The sequence below is a fragment of the Podarcis vaucheri genome (genome assembly GCF_965113315.1).
Source record: "Podarcis vaucheri genome assembly, chromosome: 14".
NCBI classification, from domain to species: Eukaryota; Metazoa; Chordata; class Lepidosauria; order Squamata; family Lacertidae; genus Podarcis; species Podarcis vaucheri.
The window spans coordinates 26,987,719-27,014,822 of NC_138752.1; the positions used below are offsets into that span (position 1 = coordinate 26,987,719).

The window sequence follows — 27,104 nt, forward strand, 5'->3', positions numbered from 1 at the left end:
GTAAATATTCTCGCTGCCGCTTTCTTTGAAGAAAATTGAGGAAAGAGGGTCTCCGCTTCCCTTTCTTTGCATGAGTTCGCCTCAGAAATGCTAGGGATTATTTTTGTGTGTGCGGGCGGTGACGGAGAGGAAACCTCCTCACTTCGGCGGAGGGATTCCTACCGGAGACTTGTCCGAGGCCGATTTGTAAGGAAGAAGTTCTGGCGCGCAGTTCGTTTGTCGCTTGAGTGAAAGGAAGCCGAGGGAGCTGCTGCGCATTTGCGGGAGTGGCGCGGGAGAACCGGCGATGGGCTCCCGGCAGAGGCAGGAGTCGCTCCTTCGGTTCCACAGCCGCCTCCTGCGGTGAGTGTTTCCCTCTTCACACCTTTTTCCTTTGACTTCTCTCTCCACCCTCTGCCCCTCATGACACGCTGCAAGTGTCTTGAGGGCGGGAGGTGCCTTCGCCACTTACCTTCACGACAACCCTGTAAGGTAGGGCTGCTGCTGAGTAATAGTTTCCAGCACAAGGAACGCGTGGTGATCTTGTTGTGTTGTCGTTTAGTCGTGTCCGACTCTTCGTGACCCCAGAGCATGCCAGGCACTTCTGTCTTCCACTGCCTCCCGCAGTCTGGTCAAACTCATGCTGGTAGCTTCGAGAACACTATCCAACCATCTCGTCCTGTCGTCCCCTTCTCCTTGCGCCCTCCATCTTTCCCAACATCAGGGTCTTTTCCAGGGAGTCTTCTCTTCTCATGAGGTGGCCAAAGTAGTGGAGCCTCAGCTTCAGGATCTGTCCTTCCAGTGAGCACTCAGGGCTGATTTCCTTAAGAATGGATAGGTTTGATCTTTTTGCAGTCCATGGGACTCTCAAGAGTCTCCTCCAGCACCATAATTCAAAAGCATCAATTCTTCGGCGATCAGCCTTCTTTATGGTCCAGCTCTCACTTCCATACATCACTACTGGGAAAACCATGGCTTTAACTATACGGACCTTTGTTGGCAAGGTGATGTCTCTGCTTTTTAAGATGCTATCTAGGTTTGTCATTGCTTTTCTCCCAAGAAGTAGGCGTCTTTTAATTTCGTGACTGCTGTCACCATCTGCAGTGATCATGGAGGCCAAGAAAGTAAAATCTCTCACTGCCTCCATTTCTTCCCCTTCTGTTTGCCAGGAGGTGATAGGACCAGTGGCCATGATCTTCGTTTTTTTGATGTTGAGCTTCAGACCATATTTTGCGCTCTCTTTCACCCTCATTAAAAGGTTCTTTAATTCCTCACTTTCTGCCATCAAGGTTGTGTCATCTGCATATCTGAGGTTGTTGATATTTCTTGCAGCAATCTTAATTCCGGCTATGGATTCATCCAGCCCAGCCTTTCGCATGATGAATTCTGCATATAAGTTATTATGGGGACACTTTGTCCAGTTGTTGTAATTCGCTTTTGCACCATTCACAAGGAAACAACTATGAAGCCTGCTGGCCAACCACAGCCTCTCACAGGAGCGAGGAGGAAATGGGGAGAAAGAGAGCTATGTAATGTGCTTCACCTTGAAAAAAATTAAAGAATTGTCCAGTAGCACTTTAGAGACCTACTAAGCTTGTTCTGGGTTTAAGCTCTCATTTGCATGCACACTTCTTCAGATACACTGAAGTCACCAGACCCTGATATATAGTGGGAGGGTGGGGTGGGGTTTTTCTCAGAAGGATAGTAGGAGATGGGTGGGTGACTCAATGGGTATGGTAAACCTGTTGACGACTACTGCATTTAGTCCTACAGGAAAAAGCAAGGGATAGTATGCAGATGACCAAAAATAGCTTTAGCATATGTAATGAGACAAGAATCCAGTACGTATCTCTCCTTGGAGGAAAGGTGGGGGTGCAATAAATAATTGAATGTTCTTATGTCATGCTGTGGTGCATTTCTTTTTGTGTGTATAATTTTTATTAAGTTTTCTATTTTACAATTTAAAATATTTATTAAACAACCTTAAAATGTCAGTGACTTCCATTCTTCTCTTTCCATGGTTCAGTTTGCATATCATAAATCCCTGTATATTTTAGATAAACTAAACCATTCAGTACAGTGGTAAAGGTAAAGGTACCCCTGCCCGTACGGGCCAGTCTTGCCAGACTCTAGGGTTGTGCGCTCATCTCACTATAGGCCGGGAGCCAGCGCTGTCCGCAGACACTTCCGGGTCACGTGGCCAGAGTGACAAGCTGCATCTGGCGAGCCAGCGCAGCAAACGGAACGCCGTTTACCTTCCCGCTGGTAGCGGTCCCTATTTATTCTACTTGCACCCGAGGGTGCTTTCGAACTGCTAGGTTGGCAGGCGCTGGGACCGAACGACGGGAGTGCACCCCGCCGCAGGGATTTGAACCGCCGACCATGCGATCAGCAAGTCCTAGGTGCTGAGGTTTTACCCACAGCGCCACCCGCGTCCCTTAGTACAGTGGTACCTCTGGTTAAGTACTTAATTCGTTCCGGAGGTCCGTTCTTAACCTGAAACTGTTCTTAACCTGAAGCACCTCTTTAGCTAATGGGGCCTCCTGCTGCTGCTGCGCTGCCGGAGCACGATTTCTGTTCTCATCCTGAAGCAAAGTTCTTGGGTTAGCGGAGTCTGTAACCTGAAGCGTATGTAACCTGAAGCATATGTAGCCCGAGGTACCACTGTATTACATTAATACATTCATCAAAATGTGTTTACACTGTTGAATTTATCTTAACGTTTTCAAGTGTGCAGAGTTTCTCCCCATATATTCAATAAACATTTTCCAATCTTCTTTAAACGGGTGTTCTTCTTCTCATTCTATATGTTAGGTTCGTAAGTTGTGCATATACCATCAGTTTAAGTTGCCATTCTTCTTTAGTTGAGACCTCACTCACTTTCCATTTTGGGGCTACTGTGGTGCATTTCTTAATGTCGAGTGGTGCAGAAACTTTGGGTTTTAAAAGTAATGAAATATGCCCTGGTAACGTGTTACGTGTTAAAAATTTGTCTCTTGCAGTTCATCTTGCAAGTTAAATAAGGAACAGGGGAATGTGCTCCAGAGTGGTGGTATTGGGTCAAGCAATGAGTGGGAATTGGAACCTGGAGCTCTCTGGCTAAAGTCCAGCACTAGGACAAGGGTGGAAGAATGGCAGGCATGGGCAGGTGTCAAGGCTTTTTCATCATAATCGTGCAGCAAGGATGATACAGTACACTGCTTAATATAAATGTATCTATTTATATATTGCTTTCAGGTCTGCAACTTATCAAATAAGCTTACAGAATTTAATTTTGTTGCAAGTTCCTTCGGTGGAATGGGCCTTCTGGGATACCTGTGACAGTTCCTTGGAATCTGCAGGTGGTTCCCTAGAAATTAACATCTGGCTCTTTCTACCTCCTGCTTGCCCCTAATTAACCAAGATACAAGGCACAGGTTGGGGTCAGGCCCACAAAGGGATAAGGCTGTGCAAAACAGGCTTGATTTTTAGTCAGTGGGAGCCCACACGATGCTGCCATGAGAACATAAGAGCCTGCTGGATCAGGCCAGTGGCCCATCTAGTCCATCTGGTTTCACAGTGGCCACCCAGATGCCTATGGGGAACCTGCAAGCTGAATATGAGCACAACAGCGATTCTCGGCAACTGGCCATTCAGAGGTATTCTGTGAAGGTTCTACTGTGAACAACCTTCAATGGAGGTAGAACATAGCCATTGTGGCTAGTAGCCATTGGTAGCCTTGCACTCTACAATTTATTCTAATCTTGTTTCAATGCCATCTAGATTGCTGGCCATCACTGCCTTCTGTGGGAGTGAGTTCCACAGTTTAACTATGTGCCAAAGCTTTGTTTTTATTTTCTCCTGCAGTGGATGGGTGCCATTCTGGCTTAAGGGAAACCGCAAAATGCTGCACTCGCTTGGGGACACTGTTGGCAAGGAGTCTTGTCCTGAACTTTTAGTAACAGCTTGACAGGCAAAAATTAAATGGATGTGAGCATTTTTCTACTGCTGCTTAATTAATGTTTAATGATTGGAGGTGGGAGTGGAATAGCAACCTTAGTACAGATGGTGATTTTAGCAGTATTTGTACAGTTTACTGACAGTGTTACCAGAAGATTATTAGGGTTGGCCTGCAAAATATTTCTGTTGAAGTCTGTTCATTAATTCAGAAAACCAAATACTATAAATTACTTATGTTACAGAGTATATGAGGAAGGAAAAAAGAATATCAACCAAGGACCACTTACCTTTGAGGTAAGAATGTATAATTTCTCCCAAAAACACCCATTGTGTTTTACAACAGTAGATGAAAATGTATAGTTCTGCACTTGTGGGTGTCCTAATTTAGAGCTACATTCAGAAAAGGAGGAGGAGGAGAAATCTATGGATTAATCTGATTGACAAACTTTAAAATTGTAGTATTTCTGAATCTGAAAAATTCATCTGATTGATTTGAAATGGCAAATCAACTCATGCTATAAGAACAGCTATTGAGTAAATTTCATTCTGTGCCTCGAAAGTTGCAGATGTTGGAATGAATTCTTAAAAGTTTCTTGTAAGGAAAATATAGATCTTCTCTCATTTTTGCCATATCGTAGACTGTTATCTCAAGATTTTTGATGTAGCTTTGGTGCTTTTGCCTTAAAGAGATGCTTCCTTGACACTGATCAGCCTAATTTTTTAAGTATGTGTATGCTGCTATGTAGATTAAGGCTGCAATGTAGTTCAATAGGAGATAACCTTCATCAAATGTGAAAAGTCCAACTCTGCATCACCACTGAAGAGATCACTGAGATGGGGGGGGGATATGCTTGTGATTTGGAGATTAGCTTTTAGTCAGGGGGGGTGGAAATTGACAGAAGAAAACTCATTCTTAGTGTCACTTCATATAGATTTGCTTCATGTATTGATGCTCTAAATTAATTATAGCAGATAATGTTCTATTCCTCAAGTGTCATTTAAATGCTTCCCAAAGCTGTGCTGCAGAAATTAAACTGTTTGTTCTTCCAGGCTGATGTGCAAGTCTATTTGATTCAGGAAGGATGTATAAATCCATTGGAGAGCTTCTGGGACAGGAATGATACAATGTTCATTATGGAGAAAGTAGTATGTTTAGTGTCTTTATTTTAAAACAAACATTGAGCTTGCTTTTGTCTGAGTGGTAATCATTCTAACACAGTTGCTTATTCTTATAGAGACCTTGTGAAGAAATGCAAGAACTGGAAGAGGATCAGATAGGTGACCCTTCTATTTCTAGGACTTTCCCGAAAGAGAATTCTTCAGCACTTGCTTTACCCCTTCCAAGAGCAAGGTGTGTGAACCCTAATTTTTATATTGAAAAGAATGCACTTTCTTAACCACTAACAGAAGACTAATTGTTTATTATGCAAGTCAACTACTGTAATTGAATGTGTAAACTTCTGAGAAATGCTGGAGACAAATGTTTCATGATGGCCTTAGTAGGCAGCCACCTGTAACTCCTCTAAGAGGAGCCTATGTTAAATTTGCATGAAGATAATAGCTTTTATTACACGTGAGACATAAATTAGCTTTCTTTGATTTGGGATAGCCTGCTATTGCATGCTGAATTGTAAGATCAAACGATCCAGCCCAGAAGCTAGTGGCTTGATTTGGATTGTCATATCTCAGTTTCTTAAGATGAGATGTGTACTAGACTTCCCCTGTCAACCCCATCCTTATGCTCCCCTTTCTCAATGCAATGTGATAAGCCAGGAAGTCTTCAGTTAATCATCATTTCCAATGATGGCTGAACAAGGTAACTATAATTACATTTCATGGTTTGAAGTTGGTTTAAGATGCTTGCTCATTCTGAATCTGGTAGTCATACCAGTAACTATAGCTTCCCAGTTTGGACATTACAGGAAACTGCAGTTAATTTAAGATGTGCCACAGCATGCCAGCAAAAAGGAAGAAGGGTTGAGCCAGGAACAGAGCAGATGTTCCTTCCTATCAAGTCAGGCACCTGCAGTTTTGATGTTTCATCACCTGCTGAAAACAGTTCTGCTTCGCTAAGCATTTTCAGAGAATTAATTTGAGTCAGTGTTTATCATTTATTCTGTACTCTGTGGTGTTTTAATGCTTTTATTGTACACCACCGTTGTGTTTTCTTAGAATAGCACATGCATTTCTTGGTTTATTAAGTGAAGAGGTTATCTTCTAAATCAGGCTGCTGTGGCATAGAAAAGAATTAAGCATTATCCCCCTCATAATACACTTCTGACAGTTATTGAACATTTCTGATGTCTTTAAGTTTGTTTCCAGGCAGTTGATTTCATTCTACACAATGTCTCAAAATCCAAATATGGCCCACCCCAACATAAACGAGTCAGCACCGCTTCCTCCACTGTGGGTGCGTTGTGATCACTCCGACCCCAAACAAACTGTCTGGCTAGGAGCTGAACCTTTTTGCACTGGAAACAAGATTACGGGGATCCATCTATACACAGTTACCTGCAATGGTAAGATTTTCCCTTGGATACCTTACTTGTCAGCAACCTCTTCATTGAATTTGATTGAGAGGAAGTAGAGATGTTAAGACTATTAATGTAAATCCCCCCCTTTTTTTTTTGTCTTTAAAATACAGTGTCTGCATTTCTGGTCCATAATCAAAGTGTTAGTTCATCACCTCTAGTCCCGAAGATGTTTTTCAGAAAGTGGTTGTTGGCTATATTGGTTAATACAGCATGTAGTACAGTAAACAAGTTGGGTTTTTCTTAATTCAAATGGTATTACCTGGAAATGTACCTATTTAATCTTGATGGTCTGGTGGGTGTACTTTACTTGCTGTTTTAAAGAGATGTAGACAAGTGAGTGTGTATTACTGGTTGCCAGTAATAATTTTTGTCTCGGAGAAACCTATAATCTAGATTCTTTTCATAGCTTCTCAATGTTGGGAGAGGAAGTAGGATACTGATATGAGGGGAATCTTCTGATGCAAGCAAATCCCAAGAGGAAACTAACATGTTGTTCTTCAAAAGTTAGAAGACTTCTACTAAATTCAGTTTTTTTAAATTCAGGTCCAATATCAAATAAAAATTATTCAGCAGACTTGCAAGAACTAAAAGATACTCACAGAATGAGGAATCACTCTTCTGACGTAGGTTTCTCTAGTTTATTATTATTATTATTATTATTATTATTATTATTATTATTATTCACACCTATACAAATATTGGAACAACTTTAATTTTCAAATGCACACAACTGGTGAAACCTCAAGTCACTGCCTAGACCCCTAAAATATTGATATTTAGTCTTAGGACATGGCTCTGTAGGGCTAGAGCCTAAACAATCTGGGTCTAGCTCTTGTGTGGGATTTAAGCCTTAATGGGATTTTTATGGTAACCACTTTTTAATTCGGTGTTTGTCTTCTTCTAAACTATGGGTGACATCCAATGTTAGATAAGCTTCCTTACCTGCCCCCCCCTCCCAGGTCCCTTATCCCTCAGAAATATGCTCTGGAAGGTCAGCTTTGCAACAGCATTCTGCAACTGTAAACTGTTAATTCTAGTTAATGGCCTCGGCCCAGTATACCTGAAGTAGCATCTCCACCCTATCGTTCAGCCTGGACACTGAGGTCCAGCGCCTAGGGCCTTCTGGTGGTTCCCTCACTGTGAGAAGTGAGGTTACAGGGAACCAGGCAGAGGGCCTTCTTGCTAGTGGCGCCTGCCCTATGGAATGCCCTCCCATCAGATGTCAAGGAAATAAACAACTATCTGACTTTTAGAAGACATCTGAAGTCAGCCCTGTTTAGGGAAGTTTTTAATGTCTGATGTTTTATTCTGTTTTTAGTGTTTTGTTGGGAGTTGCCCAGAATGGCTGGGGAAACCCAGCCAGTTGGGCAGGGTGTAAATAATTTTATTATTATTATCATCATTATCATCATTATCATCATCATTATTATCATTATAGTTGACAATAAAGGGTTTTGCCCGTTACAAGTTCCTTGAAACCACTTCATTAGATTCCCTCTCACTGGAGGACACCCTTATTCCGTTGGAGAGAAATATATTCGCTGATTTTTCTTGGAACTCTGTAAAGAAGATGGTGGAGGCCCCTCCCCTGACTTCTACTGCCACACTGGTAAGGAAATCACTTCTCTTAACATATTATTGTAGCAGAGTAAAACTGTGCTGACTTAACTATGAATAGTGTAAATTGACAAACTAATGTTAGGTAGTTTAACTAGTGATAGTGCATTAAATGATTTATTAGTCTTCCTGGGCTCTAGCAAGGATCCACATCAAGAATTATGCTTTTTTTGAACTTTCAGAAGATTCAGATGGCATCTGGGAGCCCCTTGAGTTCTGTGTATGAACTGAATAGGGAACTGCAGTTCCTTCTTGTAAGTATAGCTATGAAAATCGCATTTCAGAAGAGAACTATTGGACATATAGTAACAAGGATGGTTGTGTGGTTTTAAACAGCTGCCTTAAATCAAATTAATATTTGTAAGAATACTCCAAATTTTAAAAAATGTTTTGAAAGTCAGCTCACTCAGTAAAGATCGTGGTAGTTCCAGTGGTTTTTCTTTTCTTTTCTTTTCTTTTCTTTTCTTTTCTTAAGAAATGGAACAAAGTATGAAGTCCCAAGTACAATCCTAAGCACACTTACCAAGGAGTAAGGTCAATGATCTCAGTGGGTCTTGTCTGAGTAAACATAACTGATTCTTAGTTGGACCCAAATCCTACCCTGAGTTCACTTTTATGGCAGAATTTTCACATGGTTTTTCTAGAGACAGATCCACTATACATTTAAAACAGTGGTTCCCCAAAAAATAAACTTAACCCCTGTGTACCCTACCATAACCAATACAAAGCTCTTGAATAGTGATCTTTTTGTTTTGTTTACACGGCGCTGTCAAGAGTTTGGCTGAGAGCTTGAAGACTGGCATGGCTGACTGGCCTAAACCTGTGGGGGGGAAACCAGCTGTTGAACTAGTACAGAAACTTTTGAAAGGTAACTTTGTAGTATTCTGGAAATGTTTGCTGTGAAAAGCTAGACATGGACCATAGCTCAGTTGTAGAGCATTTGTTTTGCATACAGAAGGTCCCATGTTCAAACTATGGCATTTGCAGGTAGTGTTGGGAATGCCCTCTACCTGAAACCCTGGTGAGCCTCTGTCAGTCAGTGTAGACAATACTGAGCTAGATAGACCCAATTGTCAGACTTGTCGTAAGGCAACTTCTTGTGCTTACAATAGAAGTAGAGGTAAATTTGTTGTGCTCAGTACCGTAGTTTTCGCTCCATAACACACGTTTTTTTCCTCCTAGAAAGTAAGGGGAAATGTCTGTGCGTGTTACGGAGCGAATGCTTCCCTCCTCCGTGGTTTCCAGCGGGAGAAGAGCCGCTGAATGGGGAGGAGAGAGGGACAGAGTGCCTGCTTCTTTAAAGGAGCAAAGCGAGAGGGGAGAGGAGCCGCTTACACTCGTGTAAGCGGCTCCTGTCCGGTTGGCTCCTTTAAAGCAAGCAGGTTCTGCTTCTCTCCCTCCTCCCCACTCAGCGGCTCTTCTCCCCTCTCGCTCTTTCAGCTCGCTAAGGGGGGAGGGGAGGGAGAGAAGCAGAGCCTGCTTGCTTTAAAGGAGCAAAGTGGGAGAGGAGCCGCTTACAGGAGTGTAAGCGGCTCCTGTCCGGTTGGCTCCTTTAAAGCAAGCTGGCTCTCTGTATCTCTTTCCTCTCGCTTTGCTGGAAACAGCAGGCAAGATTTTCAGTGTCCTCCCGCTTTGCTTTTCAGCTCGCTAAGGGTGGGGGGGGAGGGGGAGGAGGGAGAGAAGCAGAATCTGCTTGCTTTAAAGGAGCCTACCGGACAGGAGCCGCTTACACTCGTGTAAGTGGCTCCTGTCCGGTAGGCTCCTTTAAAGCAAGCAGGCTCTCTGTCCCTCCAGCAAAGTTTTTCAGCTCGCTAAGGAGGGAGAGAAGCAGAATCTGCTTGCTTTAAAGGAGCCTACCGGACAGGAGCTGCAGGGGGGGGGGGAGAGAAGCAGAGCCTGCTCCACGCGTGCTCCTTGTCCCTTAAGTGCTTTTCCTTCCCTCCCCACTTAAAACGTGGTTACAAAGCACAGATCCACATGGATCCTCAGGATTTTTGCACTGGGTCACCCCAAATTCACCATCAGGTCACATAGCATGTCCATGGCTACAGTTTGTACCAAAAAAAATTACGCACCCACTGTTGCCTTGGGCCGCAAAGGTGCAAAAACATTGTTACAAACATGGATCCACATGGATCCTCAGGATTTTTGCATTGGGCTACCCCAAACTCACCGTCAGATCACATGTCTGTGGCCACAGTATGAACCACAAAAATCATACATCCACTGTTTCGTTTAGAATATTTTTTTTCTTGTTTTCCTCCTCTAAAAACTACATGCGTGTTATGGTCGGGTGCGTGTTATAGAGCGAAAAATACGGTAAATGTCCATTGCAGCCAAACTTTTTAGCAAAACTATTTGCATTACATCAATGGCATATGCATTATGTATTGATACTCTGCTATGTGTACCTTGCCGATAGATCTGTACTGTCATCCTCTCTCCCGCTTTAGATTTAAAGGACATGATGGACGGTTTGAAGATGCCAAACAGTAGTGATGCTGAGGTATTCAGAGCTGTGAAATTTTTCATTGTTCATCATTGCCAGGGCAGTTTCAATCTGTAGTTGCTGGATATGTGTTGGCTGTTCATTGTTTGGTAACGACTTTTACGCCTCATAGGTGTGTATAGGAGGGACTGTGCTCTTCGAACTCTCTTCCAATGCAACTGCTTTTTGTTACTTTTTAAACTTAAATACCTTTTTATTTCTAAAATACTGAAGCAGTCCCTTGTTATGGTTGGGTCATATCCTGTTGCAATTCAGATTGGCACCGGCCACTTCCATTTATTTATTTAAAAGTGTTCACTAAGTGGTATGCAATTATTTTTAAATGTCATTTAAAAATGCAGCCTAAATATGATAAAAGAGCAATATAAAAGCATATAAAACAGATACAATAGGAATTGGGGGATTCCAACACATAAAAGAAGAGTCTGATCTTCTGGGTCAAGAAAAGCCTAGGCAAAAAGATGTCTCTACAAGACATCAGAAGCATATGATGGCTGCTGCTCTCGCATAGGGCAAACAGGAAAAGGCATGCCACTGAATGGGCAGTAGCAGAAATGCTTGTTTTCAGGTCATCACCCTATGGTAAAAATATAATAGAGTGTGATGCAATGAGTAGAATTTCTTCAGATGATCAAAGTTACCTTACAGGTCTATATTGGGGCAGTTTCTCAGGTCCTGGGGTGCACTAGTACAGCTCATTACAGTGATGGGGACCTATTAAACTAGTCTAACACAGAGTCTGATGGGTTTGGGGTGGCATGTCTGCTCCTGTTGATTCCCTTTGTTCAGCCTTCTCCAACCTGGTGCCATTACCAACCTAACATTGTGTGATCCAAAGGAACTCTTCCATATTTAACTATTTGGCCTTTTTATTTGCTACTGCTGTTGGTTTAAAAAAAGGTGTAGTGTTTTTTGCTTCTTTATTGCAAATGCCCGGTGATAGATTTATTTGAAGAGCAAGATATAAATAACTAAAAGAATATTAAATCCATGCCTTTATTATGAAGGATGATTTTAAAAATTATTTTCCGAATCTCCAGGATGACACTGCTGCAGTTTATGGCACCATGAAAACACATTTTAGCAGGAGAAGAGACATTGATTTTGTTGAGCAGTTCTGGTGTAAAATATGGAAGAGTAAGTATGCTTCTAGATGACCCTAGGTATCTTTTATTTTAAGATTTTTAGCCTGTAAGAGAAATGACTGAAGGTTTATGCACTGTCCTGCTTATTTATTTGTTTTTCGTTTGAGCTACTTTTAATTAACACTGGTTTTATTTAATGCTTTGCTCCCCCCCCCAAAAAAAGATGTCACTTCATATGAAGAATTGGTGAAGTGCTTCATGTTGATAATGAAAGCTCTCCAGTGTGGTGAATTGAAGACCTGGGTATGTAATGATTAATAAAGCTTACATCTCGGGTAAACCAATCCTATCTAGGGATGGTCAGACTTCAAGCTTGTGGGATCTGCTTTTTTCCTTTTTTCCAGTTTGCTATCTGCAAACTGGAACCATGTGCAAAGTACTGTCTTAGAAAGTGGAGCAGGTATATCCTTAGAGTTAAGGAATAGGGCATACGTTGGTGCCCAGGAATTCGTTTTCAATGAACCTGAGCTCGCTTTCGTTCTGCTGAAAAAGCCATTCCTCCAGCCCACCACTTTCTTTGTTTCGTTTTGGAAAACAAGAAGGTTTTTCTTTTGCTCACCAAGAATTTCATTCCCAATTGTTAATCTACTGCAACCCCCCCAGAGATCTACCAGTAGATCCCAGTCCACCTTCTGACCACCCCTGCTGTATAGTATTTATGTTACTGGGAAGTAGGCAGGGAGACAAGATGCACAGCTACTATGCTAGCTGAGCAGCTGTGGTATCCTGGGAGTATTTGGTCTGGAACTGGGATGGGGAGAAGCACAACCAGATAACCAAAAAAATGACAAGCTCCCTCGGCATTCCTTGGTGCTACAGTCTACCAGTCGGGCTGCTTTGGAAAGGATGCCTACATTGCAGCCATTTTTCATGCTGGGCTTCCACCAAATCTTGTAAACCCCCAGCCAGAGGAACTACAATATAGGATTGTTCCCTTAAGTCAGCAGTGGCTAACCTTTTTCAGGCCAAGGACCTCTTTGACCCTTAGCCAACTCTGAAGGGGGCTACCTGCTAAAGTGGGTGGGAAACAAATACCTTTTTAATTAAATGCTGAGTACATAGATTAGAATCCCTCTTTCCCTTGCCTCTTGGCTCATTGTATTTTAATTCCTTCCATATTGACCTGAGTCTTTTTTCAAAGCACTTCTTGTCAATTCTCTCACCTCAGATTTAAACCAGCTGCTCTGGGATTACAAAAGTAAAGTCTTAGGACAAAGAAAACTTGAAGGGGAAAATAAAGGTGGTTTTGGTTTTGGATTTACCTTGATGAATCTCCAAAGGAGCACAGGAATATTTTTCTCAAAATATTGGACAGAGTTGCAGAGGAACTTCTCCTTGCTGGGCAGACAAAGCAAAAGAAATCTCCCCCACTGCCCCAAACCAGACCTCTTTACAACACAACTGCAGGTGCACCTCTCTGGCAGATCTCATTCTCTCTCCTTTTAATCTGAGTTGGTGTTCACTAGAACTTGGACCAAAGTTTGTTTTTTACTGCCAGGACTCAGCTCACAAACAGGCTTATGGAACTAATGCTTAGAAACCATATATTAAGTGATACGTTTTTTCTTTACTTGCTGAGTAACTGTAAGCAGTCTTGTATAGCCCTTGTAGAATTCCTATCAAAGCAGTTTCCAGGTTATTTTAAGGCAGCTGCAGCTTCTACAAAAGTAAATGGCTTATTGGAGCTCTCTTTACACCTTCCTAATGAATCAGCCTCAAGGCAAAAGCAAACAGAAGGTGCTAAAGATCCTTCCAAAGACCATGAACAATCTGCTCACCCTGAGTCTTCATCTCAGCTTACGGAGTCTTGATCGTGAAATGACAGTGCTCTCCGCAAAGTCATGCAGGAGGCTTCTGAGACAAAGTTCTAGTTTGATATAATTGGCACTGAACAGAGCATATCCAGTGAATTTACTTTGGTTTTTTTTTTTTAAGGACTAGGCTCGTGCTGGGGAATGTGCTGCATATTGAGGAGTCTTGAGTCACTGCCTGGTTGCCTGGCAGCAATTTCTAGTTGCCAGTGGTGACCAGGAAACTTCTTTATGGCAGGTCTGCTTCCAGCCCCTAAGAGGAATGCTTTAGTTCAGCCAGTCCTATTCAGGCTTTGTAAGTGCGGGTAGGGGCAGGCAGAGTTTCACGGAGAATAAATAGACCACTTTTTTTTTCTTTCCCACCCCTATGATACCATTCCCAGCTGTGCTGAGGATAAGATAATCCATCCATATGGCATATCTCTGCCCGACTCTCTGAAATAACACTGCCCGTCAAAATTAGGCAACAGTGGGTGAGACAGACAAACAGCCTGTTGTGGTAAAAAGCAGCAGCTTATATTCTCAGTGGGCTCTGTTTTAAGGCTGGTACCCATGAAACAAAGCATCTGAAACCTAAGTAGCCAGCATGGTGGGAGGGTTCTGGAGAATGGGAAAGAGAAAATCCGTGTTTTCCTTTCCTTGCTCCCGAAATACAGTGCAGAGAAGGTAGGTGGGCTTTTTAATGTCATGTCATACACCTGCCCCCACCTTAATTCCTTTCTGTCAGGTTACTAACCATCTTAGGGGTTTGCAGAGGCCAATTTTCTCCCCCACCCCACAACTTCCCTTTATTTGGCACCCCTCAATATTCCATACATGCTAGAAACTTGCATGCCATTCTCTCTGTGAATTTGATATAAATAATAAATTAATTTACAAACTATTGTATTTCTTTGTACCCAGGGCAGGGGTCGCTCTGCAGATGTTGCTGGGTTACAACAAATCTGACAATTTGCTGTGCTGGTTGGGTCTGATGGGAGTTATAGTCCACTAACATCTGGAGGGCACTATATAGGCTCCCAACTATGAAACCACTCATTACTTTTGAGTGACCCTGCTTTATTTCCAAACTAAGATGTATTCTACTGCCTGACTTTGCTAATTGAAGGAATGAGTATCAGTGAATGTATTTGGTTGAATGATTAGGGCTGAGCGGACTCGTATAGCCTTCAGAAATGGGCTCTCTTAAAACTACTCTTTGTGCTGTAATTGTACTTCACTATATCTTATCAGTAGACAGGATGTATACATTTATTTATACGGATTATGTCTCTGTAGGTTCATCAAGGAAGTAACAGCTTACTGAGCAAACTGATTAAGCAATCTTATAATGGAAGCATAGAATCAGTTTCTCTTAGTGGAGATACTCCAATTCAAATGCTTCTAGAAATTGGTGTGGACAAGATGAAGAGAGATTATGTTAGCTATTTTGTAGGTAAGTCTGCTTTGTACAACCATCATGATATTGGGTGACTGCGTCCAAACAATCCATCACATGTGAAATCAATCTCTTTCAATTAAAAAATCTAGACGGGCATGTCATGAAAAAGGATTTGAAGTTCTGTTGGGCAAATTACTTAATTATATGTTAGGACTGTTTCCATGAATGCTACTTTTGGATATAAACCAACAAAAGTGACTATCAGCTGAGTTTGCCAGATGGTCCTTGTCCTTACGTTGCTTTTCTACATTATCTTCACATAATATTTAGTAGATTTCTCTTTTTAAAAGACAATTTTTTTGGGGGGGGGGTTTGCAGATAATTTTTTTAGGAGCAGAAAGTGTTCGTAAGTCCCTGTAAATGGGAATGGTGGAATATAAATAAATGAATGAGGAGGAGGTTTGCATTTAAAACAAAAGTACAAAGATAGAGAATCATTAGAGATCCATCGGAAGGGGGTACAATGATGAGTACCGTTTATGTACAAACTAAGTTTTCAATATTGGCTTCAGCACATTTCTTAAATCGCCCCCCATACAGAGAGCTATTGACCCAAATGTTTGGTTTTATTACACTATTATGTCTTACTCTCTTTGTTTGTTGGAAGCCATCCAGAGTGGCTGGGGTAGCACAGTCAGATGGGCAGCATATAAATAATACATTATTATTATTATTATTATTATTATTATTATTATTATTATTATTACTACTACTACTACTAATGAAATATGAATGTGTGCCAAGGTTTAAGGGAAACTTTGCAAAAAAAAATCTAATGTTCCTTCCCATATTTGTTAATAATATGCAATTTATGCACTAGAGTCTTATTGATGGAATTTATTATTTTTCCCAAGTATTTAGCAACTAAAATTATTGGTTGAACCAACATTTTTGCCACTGTACATCTGTCTTTTTATATGTGTTACTAGGCAATAGTTCTAGTACCAGTTGTCTTCTACATTTTTTACATACCTTTAATGACTCTCTGATTGCACTTGGTGGTCTAGTCTCCTGGTCATGCTCCTAGATCCATTCATTCAGGGGTTATTTTGTTGACCTAACTGATATTATCAATACATTGTATATAGCACTGCCACTAAAACAGGGGCCTTCTGCTGCCTGTAAATATTAGTGGTTGCAAAACTGCCCTCTTTTAAAAAAAGTTTTCTGAACCACTCTTCAATAAAAAATAATCCTCGAGTGGGGAACAATATAATAAGTACAATAAAGCATAAATTATATTAGCAAATAGAACTTTAAAACAGCAACAAAACACACACATCCAGTAGAATTCTCCAATAAGAAGTCAACCAAATGCTGGGATACAAAAAGAAAAAGTGTTTTAATTTGTTAAGAAGTTAAAACTCTGCTGTGGCCAACTTTCAAGGTCTCTTACTCATCTGGGTTTCATCTCAATTGGTCTTGGGCTCTTTGCAGAGCAAACGTGGAGGGAGGCTTGTGACTTTCTGGGTAATATCCGCATTTGGTTTTTTTTATATAAATGAAAGTTTCCCTTGTATTTAAAATTATGCTAAGTAGAACTATCTTTGTTTCAGGCAAGGAATTTGCAATCCGTACTCACTTGGTAAGAGACTTCCAATATTTCCTCTCTTCAAAACAGTAGTGAATGACTGTCCCAGCCTGCACAGTGCTAGTTCTACTCTGGGTAAACCAACTGGAATTAATGGACCTATGCTAGTCATTCCCATCCATTTCAATGGGTCGGCTCTGAGCAGGACTAGCATTTGATACAACTCGCTGATCTTGGCTACTTAAGTTTCCCCTTGTGCTTTATCAAGAAGCAGCAAACCATAATCCCTGGATTAGCATTGTTTCCAACAGACTATGGTCAGTGAGCCAAAAACAAATGTTGGTTATAGTTCAGGGGTTTAAGGGAGTGGGGCAGACCATGATCTCTGGTTTGGACAGAACACTAGGCCAAGAATCATGGTTTGTTTCCACATGATAACAGGGGGAGCAAAGCACCTGTTCACAGTAAACCATTAACTATGGTTGACTATGATGAGCGAACTAGACCTTTTATGAGCAGAACTGCAGCAATTCTTTTGGCTTAGTCTTTCTTGAGTAAAGTAGGGGTGAGCACTGTCTTGCATGTATTGAAGTATTTGCATTGCATTCTGTCTTAACCGAGCAACTTATATATATTTGGTGTCTCTTTTAAAAGCTATTGATTTTTGTTCTTTGCCACCTCTTTGTCTTGAAGGACTACTTCATGTCAACTTCAGTAGATCTGCAAGAGCAGGTTCAGCACATCCAGAAACTCCACCATATGTTAGAGATCGTGGACAATTGTGTAGAACTTCTTAAACTTGAGCAAGAGAACCTCATCTTCTTGACACAGTAATTGTTTACCAGCAAATCTCAATAGCAAGGACAAGTGAATGCTCTGGAATACTGATATCTGGAAAGGGAAAATGGCCATCTTAATTGAGGATGGAGACTGCAATCCCAGTCCCCACTATGGGTGGGGTAGAAATAATAAATTATTATTATTATTATTATTTATTTAACCCTTCTTTTATTTTCCTGTTTATCATAGTGTGTACTGCTGCTAACTCCTTTCTCCATTTGTAAGTGGTTTTAAGAGAAGTGCAGCTGTCACAAAAATACAACTTGGGGGCAAATATATAATAATGATTGGATTATTGACGTCTTACTCTTGGACACCCAAGTTGCTGTGTCAAGTTTTTGGCCATAGAATATATTTCTAAAGGGGAGGGGAGTACTGTTTAATTCTTAACAGCTAAGCTCTAAATCAGTGGCTCCCAATTTTTTTTCATGCCACCAACACCATGGTTACATAAATTAATACCCAGTGCCATCTACTCTATAAAAACCATTATTCAGAATAGTGGCTTGTACAACCTACTAAGGAAGATAACAGCACAATAAAAATCAAAACAATAACACTTAATTGCACATTTATTCAAAATCCAATAAAACTAATTAGTTCAGTTAATTCAACTATATTGATGATACCAGCTTTTCAAAGTCTGATGGCCATTTACACTTCCGCTGGCCCCCTGCTGCCCACTTGCCTTTTAGCGCCCTCCAGAGGACAGTACCAGCCACTTTGAGAACTACAGCTCTAAATTAAAGTGTCTCTCTGCTCCTATTTAAGAAATCAAAAATCAGTTGAAGGGATTTCCTGTTGCTGATATTTCCTGTAAAGGCCCCTAAGTTTTTCAGCATGAATGTGCTCTTTGCACAACTCCTGTTCACTCTGGCACTTATGAAAATACCTTCCAAATAGGTTGTGCTTTGCCTGAGTGTATCTCATACCTTTTTGCCAGCTGATCACTGTAAAGATTAAGGATGTGGCTGGTTTGGAATTACTTTGCAGGGATCAGTAGTTAACATTCCCTGGTATCTCTTCAGAGCGCTGATATTCAAAGAAATTCTCTTTTCCTAGGTCCTGTATAAATTACTACAAGGAAAACCCCCTGAATGAAAATAATGTATTTCAGCTACCAGTCAGGACAACTTTTGTGAAGGAGTTCTACCAAAAGTAAGCTAGGCCTCAGTATTTGAACCCTAGAATTTAAATGCCTGTAGAGCGTTAACTTCCAGGTTGTCATATAATTGGCTTTCTTCTTGACTGTCCTTCAGTGCAAATCCTCAAGTATGGAGAGTGGATATCAGCAGTGGGCAAGGAGAGAAAAAAGTGAAAACAATATGGCAACTGAGCACCACATTGCCAGCTGAACACATGAGCTCAAGCAGTGTAGGTGAGTGGGTCTCTATGATCTGAATTTCAGTGTTTGTTTTGCTTCTTTGTCTCTCCCTGCTCTGCCTCATTCCACTTCCTGTAGCCTGCCTTACAAATGTCTTACTACTGGGAATCTTATTTTCCAGTACTGGAGCTGATGGCAGACTGGTGATTGCCAATGCAGACACATCTTACATGTGGTTTAAATGAGTAGACCTGAGGCATGTGTGAAGACTTGCATATCAGCAAGGGAGAGGCTATTTATATGTACGAGAGATCACTGATTACAGTTCCTTTTGGCCTCCAAAAATGAAGGGAATTTCTGGGGTGTAGCTTACAGGAGTGTCGTTCTCTAGAAAGAGAAGAAGATGGGTTTCTTCTATGAAGTGTGTGTGTTGAACTGAGGAAAGGTAAACAACAAGGGCACTGGCTCACATAACTCCCCAAACTAGTTCGTAGAGAGGCATAATAGTTTTTCAGTGAGTTTGGAAACAAGTTCCTTATTGGTTACAGTCAGGGCCATGCAGCTGATGGGTTGATTAATTTTGATGGCTTTGCTCTGAGGTCTTCAGAAAGGGAGAAGTACCATCTTTCCACTTACAGCTATGGCTGATTTAGTGGAGGTCAGATGCTAAGATGAAGGTTACCACCAGAATGTAGATGTCAGATCCAGATTTCATCCCAAACTGTTCAGAGATTCTCTGAAAAAACATTGGACGTTTTGCTCCTGGAAAGAACATCCTAGATAGACCAGGTCTCCACATTCTACCTAGGGACTATGTGTTTTTGTCTTAGTTATTCTAACTAAGATCCTGTGGATGGGCTTCTGTCCTCTTTTTCTGTGCAAGAAAGTGTTCCGGGTCAGTGTGTTTCCGGGTTTCTTGAATTGTATAGTTCAGCGTATTCCTTCACTCTGGGAACTTCCAAACCTGAGAAAGCCCCCCCCCCCCATGGAAAACACAGAAGTCTCCCCTTTTACTTAACCAGAAAAAGCTTCATGGATAAGTCCAATGTTTTGCTCTTAACATCCCATGTAGCACCTCATAATCCACTTGTTGTGGTTTCTCTACCTGTCACCACTTTTCTTTGGTCTTGCAGGTCTTCTGGATGATACTGAAGATGGTGGCAGTAAAGAACTGTCTTTTATTACCTTCACCGAGTGCTCTCAGGTGTACTTTACATAAAATATTGGCAGTATTTCCTGTTCTTCCCATAAGAGCCTAGGGCATCTAACAATAGCCAAATATAAAATCTACATAAGACAGTTATTAAAACCAATATAATAGTAAAAATGCAGTTGAGCAGATAGCAGGAGGAAGATCTATTTTGCATGCAGAAAGTTTAGAGAGAGATTACTGCCAATCAGTATAGATAATACTGAGCTGGACGGACCAATAATCTGACCTCAGAACCAGGCAGCTTTCTGTGTTTTTGAAATTTAGTAGTCGCAGGCCTCTTGACACTGAAATTGTGCTTATGTCTAGTAACCACCAATGTATCCATTGAAGATTCATACATAGTACTGAGATAGTATGTTCCGACTCTATATAAGACAACTTCCTTATGTTTAGGGAAGCTTTTAATGCCTGATGTTTTAATGTATTTTTAATCTTTTATTGGAAGCCCCCCACCAGAGTGGCTGGGGAAACCCAGCCAGATGGGCGGGGTAGAAATAATAAATAAATGATGGTGATGATTTTCCTGATAAGTGGACTGTTGGACTCCACTCCAGCTTTGTACCAAAGTCCATACATGAAGCAGAGCTGCAGCCTTAAAGTTTAAGGTTTATTCTTTGCTCCTGCTAAACATTTATGTAGTGTCTACAGTGTGCCAGAAGTTAATATACTCATTTGTCCACAATACTTGGAATTTATGTTAGGTAGATGGGACTGAGAGGAAGCGAGGAGGGTTGTGGGCTAGCAAAGGAAAAGTGGGGATGTCGGGGAGAGTGGCAGTGAAAAATGAGGTAGTGAGGACTGTGTTGAAAAGCAAGACACTTCTATTGACAGGTAACCTACTTTAAAAAAATGCTCATTTTCGCTATTGAGTAACCGTGAACCAGTTGGCACATAATTCTCTATAATTCAGATAACATTTTCTTAATGAAAGCCTCAGCAAAAGGTTGTATTTTTGCTAAATTAATCAGAAAAGACTTTAGACTGGTGGATCCTAGTGCTTGTTACACTTTTCGAATTTTACATCATTCCAGAAGCATATCACAGGGTTGGACCACAAGTATTGTCCTGATCTGTAAGAAAGGTTTTAAAAAACAACCCAACAACTGTCATCCAATCAGTCTAATTGATGTTAAAATTCAAGCTAAGTTCTTTCTTTTACAAGCAGGAATTTTGGGCAGCAGCAAGTGAGGTTTAGTGTAGGATTTTCAACATTGAACTCTTCTTGGATATTATTTATATATTCCAGAAGGGCCATTTTTATGTAGCCTTTCTTAATTTTTGAAGGCCACTTTTTACTTCAGAAGCAGACAAATGATATGTTAAATTCCTCTCCTAATTTAGATCAGAGATTGCTGTGCCTAGTTAAGTCCCACAGCATAGTCTGAAGGCACATGATACAGCCACCTTGCCAAAGGTCCTTGAGTTCCATATAGGAAAAAAGATAGGTTATGAATGTAAAATAAAAATTTGCTACTTTGTTATAAAGTGTTCTCACTGAATTAATGGATACAGCTATTTCGCTCGCGATTGACCCAAAGGAAGTGTTGATTTAAAAGATGACTGATAAAGTCAGCAAAAAGATGAACTTTGGTTAGCCAATAGATGTAGAAATAAATGGGTGGGAACATTTTTCAAATGAAGATGTTTTATGAAAAGCTTGTTAATGATGTTTCCTGAGTAGAATCGGCAGTAGAACAGCACTTATGAGAATGCTGAGAGTGAAAAATGTTGGCACAACAATCTCAGTCACCATTTCCAAATGAGTTGTCAAAGGCTCTGAAATTTGAGAAAAGAGTGGGGGCTAGATAAGTACAGCTGTGCATTTTCATCAAAAACTACTTTTGAACAGCATTGCTGTCATTCTGCACTATCATTCTGCACTAAGTTGGAATTATGAACAAATGTCAACAACTCCCATAAGAACTTTGAAACACAAGGAAGCCCAATTCTAGATTCCTGTCTACAAGCATGTGCATGCTCAGATGATAACAAAAATGGGTTGTGCCCATTACTGTGAATTAGTCCGAGTATATTAGCAACAGTATTCTGCTGATACTCTTAATTTTTAAAGAAAGGGAAAGAAAGAGTTGTCAATCTTTGGAGCAGCTTCACCATTTGTCATTCTGGTGCACACATAGTGGAGCACCCTCTTCCCCCATCACTACTAACTATCCTCAGACGGTGCTTGCTCAGTGCTGGGAGGTGTGTCTCTAGCGAGAAAAAAATGTTACACTAAGATGGCTGCACCCATGACTTTTTCTGTACTTAGCCCTTAAAGGTAAGAGTGCACAACCACAATCATTCTACATCCTATTTCCCTACTTGACTTAAGAGACATAAGACTCTCTTAAACATATGTAATAATTTCTGAAGTGAGCAAAGTTCTAAAAGCAAAACTGAAACTTAAGTGTATTGATCTATATTACTGCAACAACTCTGTCTTTGTGATCTGGAAGAATCATCATTGGGCAGCTCAAACGAGTTACCTGCACTAAGGAGTTGGTTCATGGCTGAGCAGACTTCAGTGGCCTTCTGGTGCCAGTTTTCCACCTGCCAAATCAAATTGCTGTTAGCTATAAAGTAATAGAGCTGGAAAGGAGCAGTGTGCTCTTTAAAGATTAGTCCACATCAATGTGCTATTAAGAAAACACCTAGTTGAGGAACTACCTACTGTGCTTGAAGGAAACCAGTGTTCGAAACTCCCATTGTTCTAGGCGTATTTTGTGACTGGGAATTTCAGTAGTGCAAGCAATTTCTGAGCATGAGGCACAGTACTGCACTTAACATTCCAGATTAAAACTGCCACTGCTAGTGCTGAGGGCGTGGGAGGAGAAATTCCTGCCTCCTCAACTTCCAAGAAATCGCCACAGCATCAGGCAAACTGAAAGGCTCTGCCTCTCAGCCGGCCTTACAGAAAGGTTTTGGACTACAACTTCCACCATCCTCATCCTGCATGGAATGTCAGGAAATGTAGTCCAAAAAGTCTGGAGTGTACAACATTGGTTCTTCCTGCTGTGATGTATGAAAGGCAATAAATTCTCAAGGTTGCTCTCCAGTGTGATACGGGGAAACATTCTTAGTCTGCCCAAGTCAGGGATGAGGAACCGTTGGCCCTCCGGGTGTTTGCTGGGACTCCAGGTCTTATCTACGACAATTGGATGATGGGAGTCCCAACAACAAACCCAACTTAGGCAGATGAAGTTCCCTACATCACATTGGAGACATTGGGTTCCCTACATCAGCCTTGAGACTTCATTCTTTTTGGAACATAAAAGGTTTTTGGTTTGATCCAGCAGCACTCTTATGCTCTTTCCTTAGAAGGAAACATGGTTGCCAAACTCCAAGCCAAGTGATGCTTGTTTGATGCTTCAGACCTGATCAATTTTGCCTTTCCCCATGAAGCAAAAAATTAGCAGAAAGTGGCCTTACCTCCCTTGGGTTAGGAAATCCATTTGCTTCAACTATTGCCTTATAATAGTGAACTGAAGCTTTTGGGTATCGAGGTTTGTTCTGATATTGAAAGTCAACATAGTAGAGTCCAAATCTCTCAGAATAACCTTGTTCCCATTCATATTTATCCAGTAGAGACCAGACAGTGTAACCCTGTATGTTAACACCATCCTTAGTAGCTGAAAGAAAGGACCATATGGTTTTGTTAAGTTTGAGACTTTATACCTGTTCTTGATTTGCTTTACGTGATTATTTGACTTAAACTTCACCTTTTAGCATCTCATTAATATACCCCTTAAGATAACTGATTCTCCATTCATCACACAGCTGAGCGTACAGTAGCTTTTCTGGAACGCCATTCTCAGTCACATAAATGAGTGGGTTTCCATATTGTGCCTATAAACAAAAAGAGAAAGTCTTCATTGATATGTGTATCAAAGGCAGAGCTGCCCTTGTTCCAAGAGCCATGGGCGCATTTTGCTGCACTGAAATTGCAGCTGGGTTCCTAAGGCAACAAAAACCAACACCCAATGTATATATTTTAAGGGTAGCTGGAGTGATCCAAGATAATTCAAATATTTGTGGTTATAGAATGCAGTGCTAGTACAGTGGTACCTCGGGTTAAGTACTTAATTGGTTCCGGAGGTCTGTTCTTAACCCGAAACTGTTCTTAACCTGAAGCACCACTTTAGCTAATGCTGCTGCCGCGCCACCGGAGCACGATTTCTGTTCTCAACCTGAAGCAAAGTTCTTAACCTGAAGCACTATTTCTGGGTTACGGAGTATGTAACCTGAAGCGTATGTAACCTGAGGTACCACTGTATGTTAAAAGGCTAGAAACAATTTTATTGCAAGTTCTGCTGAGCACTGGAGCCCAAACCAACACGTACCCATGGGGTGCTCCTTTAAACCCTTGTTTGATATAATGGCACTTCCAACTGCAGCTAGTTCCAGTTAAGGTTTATTAAAAACCCAGGGATAGTGAACCTGTGGCCATGTAGATGTTGGACTCTAGCTTCCATCAGTTTTAGCTAGCATACAGCTAAGGATAATGGGAGTTGTATTCCTAAAAACACTTGGGGAACAGGGATTCTCCATCCCTGGTGTAAACCAAATGTCATGCCTGTATGCATTCATCCATTGTTTGGTAGTTAGCTTTCACGTAGGTATATGTAATTTCTTGATTTCATTACACTGGATAACTTGCAGCTGACTCTAGGGAGCTCTCTCAATTGAAAAACATTGCATTTACTTTGATAGAAAAGTTGTTTTTAGTGACCTGGTGAGTCTTGTTCTCTGATGCAAATCAATTGATGCTGGAGGTCATACATGCTCATGTGAACCAGCAAAAGTGCTTGTAATGTTTTACAGTGCTTCCAACTTGATAGAATAACACACATCTTGCAAAGAGGAAGACTCTTTAAGGAAGCACACATTACCTTGACGAAGTTGAGTAGTCTTCGGAAGCCCCAAGGCACAGCATATACCCACTGGGACCCTGCATTTGGCCACTTGGGATCCACCAATTCCATCAAATCTCTGTCAGTGAAATAACTTAGCTCTTCCGACAGATAGTTCTTTTGTGAAATGTAACGGGTGGTGAAATGGCTTATTCGTAGGAAGACTGCTGTACCCTTAATGTAGCTCTTGTGCTGAGAAAACTGGCAGTCTTGATGCCAGTCCTTGCTTGGCACTTTTTCTACCTTTCAAGGCAAGCATGAAGAAGAAAAAGCAGTCTGTGTAGGTATGTGTATGACTGAAACTTTCTTACCTTTGCCTGTTTTAGAAACAGCACATATGCTGGCTACAACATCCAAGCAGTGAAGCTCACTTTAGCAGTCACTGGCTGTATTTCTGTAGTCATTAATGCCTCAATTAGACCCTCTTCCTGATTACAGTGGGATAAGCTTAATAGAAGTGCATTAGGTTGTAACCAATGCCAATCCTATTCAGAGTTGAAATAATGAAATGAAGTGATATTAATGAATGCAATACAGCCCATTGCATCCACACCAACTGTATCTCTAGTAGTTGGTGCCTGGGACTGGTAGGAAAAGAAGAGCCAACACAGTTTAGTCCCCATCTTCCTCCCTACTGTCTTCTGCAAGGGCAGAATGCAGACCAAGGAGGAAGAAGCTGGCAAAGCCACTCCATGTAATGAGGAGGCAGGCAGGTGGGGGAGTGGCCTGTTCATCTTAATGGACCAGGCTCCACTGCTGTATATTTGGTGTTATACGGTGGTTCCGCTCCTTTATCCTGGGCCGTGTCCAGAAAGTGGTATTGGGGATGAGTGTTCAGACCCCTGGGCTCTCACTTGTGGGGTGCCTCAGGGTTCCGTCCTCTCCCCCATGCTTTTTAATATCTATATGAAGCCGCTGGGAGAGATCATCAGTATGCAGATGACACCCAGCTCTACCTCTCCTTTAAATCAGAACCAGTGAAGGCGGTGAAGGTCCTGTGTGAGTGCCTGGAGGCGGTTGGAGGATGGATGGCGGCTAACAGATTGAGGTTGAATCCTGACAAGACAGAAGTACTGTTTTTGGGGGACAGGGGGCGGGCGGGTGTGGGGGATTCCCTGGTCCTGAATGGGGTAACTGTGCCCCTGAAGGACCAGGTGCGCAGCCTGGGAGTCATTTTGGACTCACAGTTGTCCATGGAGGCACAGGTTACAGTAATTCTGTGTTCAGGGCAGCTGTCTACCAGCTCCACCTGGTACACAGGCTAAGACCCTACCTGCGGACTGTCTCACCAGTGCTTCAGGTTAAGAACAGTTTCAGGTTAAGAACGGACCTCCAGAACGAATTAAGTACTTAACCCGAGGTACCACTGTATTCCTGAAACTTCTTTCAGTTTCAAGAGTGGTTTATCATGCAGCAAAAACAAAAACTGAAAGCTCCCTCTTGGTCTAGTACGATACATGTATGGAGAGGGGGGATCACCACCAAATCCCACACCATCAGTTAGTTGCCATATTGTAGGAAAATATTGACGTGTTACCCCAAAACATTAGGCTTACATCTAATCCCCGTGGGCAAAATACGAGGCCAGGAAATTGAGGACAAGTAGTGATTAACCTTCAGTTCTTTCAACAGCTCAATGTCATCCTACAAGCAGAGGGGAAAAGAGGGTGAAATAAATTAGTTTTGCTCACGTCTTTAAAAACATCCTACAGGTCTTGCTACAAATTGGAGATTTGCAAGGCTGAGTCAGGCTAGTGATCCACCCAACAGCATCCTGTTTACCGAATTTGCTGAAATTCAGTCCTGAAAATTTGGAGGGTTGGGGAGGAATCTTACTTTAACGGTATAGTAGCCTTTGCATGACGAATCTGCTGTGCGGTTCATAAAGACCTTCCCTGCTTGGTGCCCGAAAGAGTCCCAGATACCTGGGCCTTTTCCATCCTTGTCCCAGGCGCCTTCGGTTTGGCAGGCAGAACTGCCAACGCCCCAGAGGAACCCTGAAGATATTGACAAATGAGCACAGGAAAAAACAAGTCAGCAAACAGGAGTCCCACCAAACCATTTCATTTCTGTTTATAGCACATTTTCCCCACGGTGTACATGACTTCCCCCAAAGAATTCTGGGAACTGTAGTTTGGTAAGGGTGCTGGGAATGGTAGCTCTGTGAGGGTTAAACTACAGTTCCCAGGATTCTTTGGGGGAAGTAACGTGCTTTAAATGGATAGCATGTATGCTGCGTTGCAGAAACCACAATCGGATAGCAAACTGCTGTTTATATTGACGCCCAGGGAACTGCTCTCTGTCTATGCAG

The 27,104-nt window shown here is 41.6% G+C and overlaps 2 protein-coding genes across 2 annotated transcripts; one reads left to right on the forward strand and one right to left on the reverse strand.

Annotated features, from left to right (window-relative positions):
* The first annotated feature begins 51 nt into the window (after positions 1–51).
* ZWILCH (zwilch kinetochore protein) lies at positions 52–20,423 on the forward strand. Its single transcript, XM_082198529.1, has 18 exons — positions 52–342; positions 4,161–4,212; positions 4,969–5,064; positions 5,154–5,269; positions 6,241–6,437; positions 6,996–7,075; positions 7,891–8,061; positions 8,252–8,323; positions 8,844–8,937; positions 10,523–10,575; positions 11,619–11,715; positions 11,887–11,966; positions 14,813–14,969; positions 16,532–16,560; positions 17,200–17,336; positions 18,409–18,504; positions 18,606–18,724; positions 19,804–20,423. Exons 1-18 carry the CDS (start codon positions 287–289, stop codon positions 19,887–19,889), a joined length of 1,788 nt encoding a protein of 595 aa, XP_082054655.1. The 5' UTR covers positions 52–286; the 3' UTR covers positions 19,890–20,423.
* A 142-nt stretch (positions 20,424–20,565) lies between these two features.
* Positions 20,566–26,816, reverse strand: LCTL (lactase like). Its single transcript, XM_082199986.1, is given in 8 exon segments — positions 20,566–21,659; positions 22,370–22,433; positions 23,313–23,512; positions 23,603–23,729; positions 24,773–24,995; positions 24,997–25,036; positions 26,329–26,437; positions 26,630–26,816. Coding segments are annotated over 8 exon segments (927 nt in total). The 5' UTR covers positions 26,678–26,816; the 3' UTR covers positions 20,566–21,543.
* Positions 26,817–27,104: the final 288 nt, after the last annotated feature.